The sequence below is a fragment of the Propithecus coquereli genome, unplaced genomic scaffold, assembly GCF_000956105.1.
Source record: "Propithecus coquereli isolate 6110/MARCELLA unplaced genomic scaffold, Pcoq_1.0 Scaffold29, whole genome shotgun sequence".
NCBI lineage: Eukaryota > Metazoa > Chordata > Mammalia > Primates > Indriidae > Propithecus > Propithecus coquereli.
The window spans coordinates 8,614,376-8,615,927 of NW_012148507.1; the positions used below are offsets into that span (position 1 = coordinate 8,614,376).

Genomic DNA, 1,552 nt, shown 5'->3' on the forward strand with positions numbered 1-1,552 from the left:
AAAGACTACCTCAGTCTCTCCAGTTTGAGCGGTCAATGCTTGCATGTCTCCATCTTGACCCTATCTTTATGCTTCATCTGTGGATCACAAAAAGCATTACTCAGATTCAACCCATTATTCCAGTGTTTCTCAAACTAAGTGTGCTTAAGAATCACCTGAAGGTGGGAGAGAGTGTTGTTTAAAATGTAGATCCCTACACTGGCATGGTGGCTCCCGCCACCTATAGTTCCAGCTACTGAGGAGGCTGATGCAGGAGGATCGCTTGAGCCCTGGACTTCCAGGCTGCAGTGAGCTATGATCGTGTCCCTGCACTCCAGCCTGGGCGACAAATCAAGACCCTATCTCCAAAAAATATAAATTTTAAAAAATGATTCTTGGGGTCTCGCCCCCTTAGATTTTTATTCTAGGGATCTGAGTTAAGGCCCAGGAATCGGCACTCCAGGTAGTCTCTGGAACAAACTTCAAGAAACATCAACACCTCAACCAGAAGCCAGCACCACTGGCAACTCCCCAAGGCTTCCGCTCGGGCAAAATGGGGGGAAACCAGTGAGGGCGTTCGTCCTTCCCCGCCTCGCGCCTGGGGACTCCAGAAACCTGCCTCCGGCTGGCGCCGCCCGGGTGCGGGGACGCAGGTGGCAGGGTTAAGACCGAGGCCGAGAGGAGGGGCCCTCGGAGGCCCAGGGAGGCGGCGCGAACCCCGGGTCCCGGGGAGCCCCAGCCCGCCTGGAGCCCCGCCCTCCTCGCCCCCCACCGCGGCGCGGTGCGGTGCTTAGTCACGGTGAGGCTGCGCTGGCCCGCCGCCCGCGCCCCCCCGGCCCAGGGCCCGCCCCCCGCGGCGCGCCACTTCCGCGTGCATGGCTCTGCTGCCGCGGGTCTGCAGCGCGAGCTGGCGGCGGGCGGCGCGCGCCTTCCTCGGCCTCCCGCTACCCGCGCCCGCCCGCGCCCCGCGCGCCCTGTCCCGCGCCATGGCTGGCACGCAGAAGCCGCAGCCGCACTGCCCGCCGCCCGCCGCCGCCTGCTACGACTACCTGGTGATCGGGGGCGGCTCGGGCGGGCTGGCCAGCGCGCGTAGGGCGGCAGAGCTCGGCGCCAGGGCCGCCGTGGTGGAGAGCCACAAGCTGGGTGGCACTTGCGTGAGTACCCGGTCCCCGGCCGCGGCCCCTTGGGCTCCGCAGCCCTGCTTTGTCCCACCCTCCCAAGGACAGCCTGTGCTCTTCCTCCTGCGATCCCGTCCCCCGGCGCTGCGCTTTCCGTTTTCCTACCCCATCCCCCGGAAGCCAGGACCCTACCAGGTGGAGACGAGAGAAGCGTCAAGGGGCTTCTGTGCGGCTCCGCCACCAGAGCCGAGCCTGCGACTCTGTTCCCGCGCAGACGCCACATTAACGACAGCCGTGGCTTTGTTAAATCCAACACGACTTTCTCGCATTCTCGCTCCTCCAGGTGGGAGCGGATCGTATTCCATACTTGATCTTATGAAACACAAAATTGCCTCTGGGAAAACTGCTGGTGGCCTGTGTGTAGGACGAGGCGGGTGGCAGCTCTCCTTGAGGAA

General features: G+C 63.3%; 1 protein-coding gene across 1 annotated transcript in view; it reads left to right on the plus strand.

The window, feature by feature from the left end:
• Positions 1-831: 831 nt before the first annotated feature.
• Positions 832-1,552, plus strand: part of GSR (glutathione reductase) — a 54,667-nt gene continuing 53,946 nt past the window's right edge. The window contains exon 1 of the mRNA XM_012648555.1: positions 832-1,133. Within this exon, the coding sequence (XP_012504009.1) occupies positions 855-1,133 (279 nt within the window). The 5' untranslated portion in view covers positions 832-854. The remainder of the gene's footprint in view (positions 1,134-1,552) is intronic.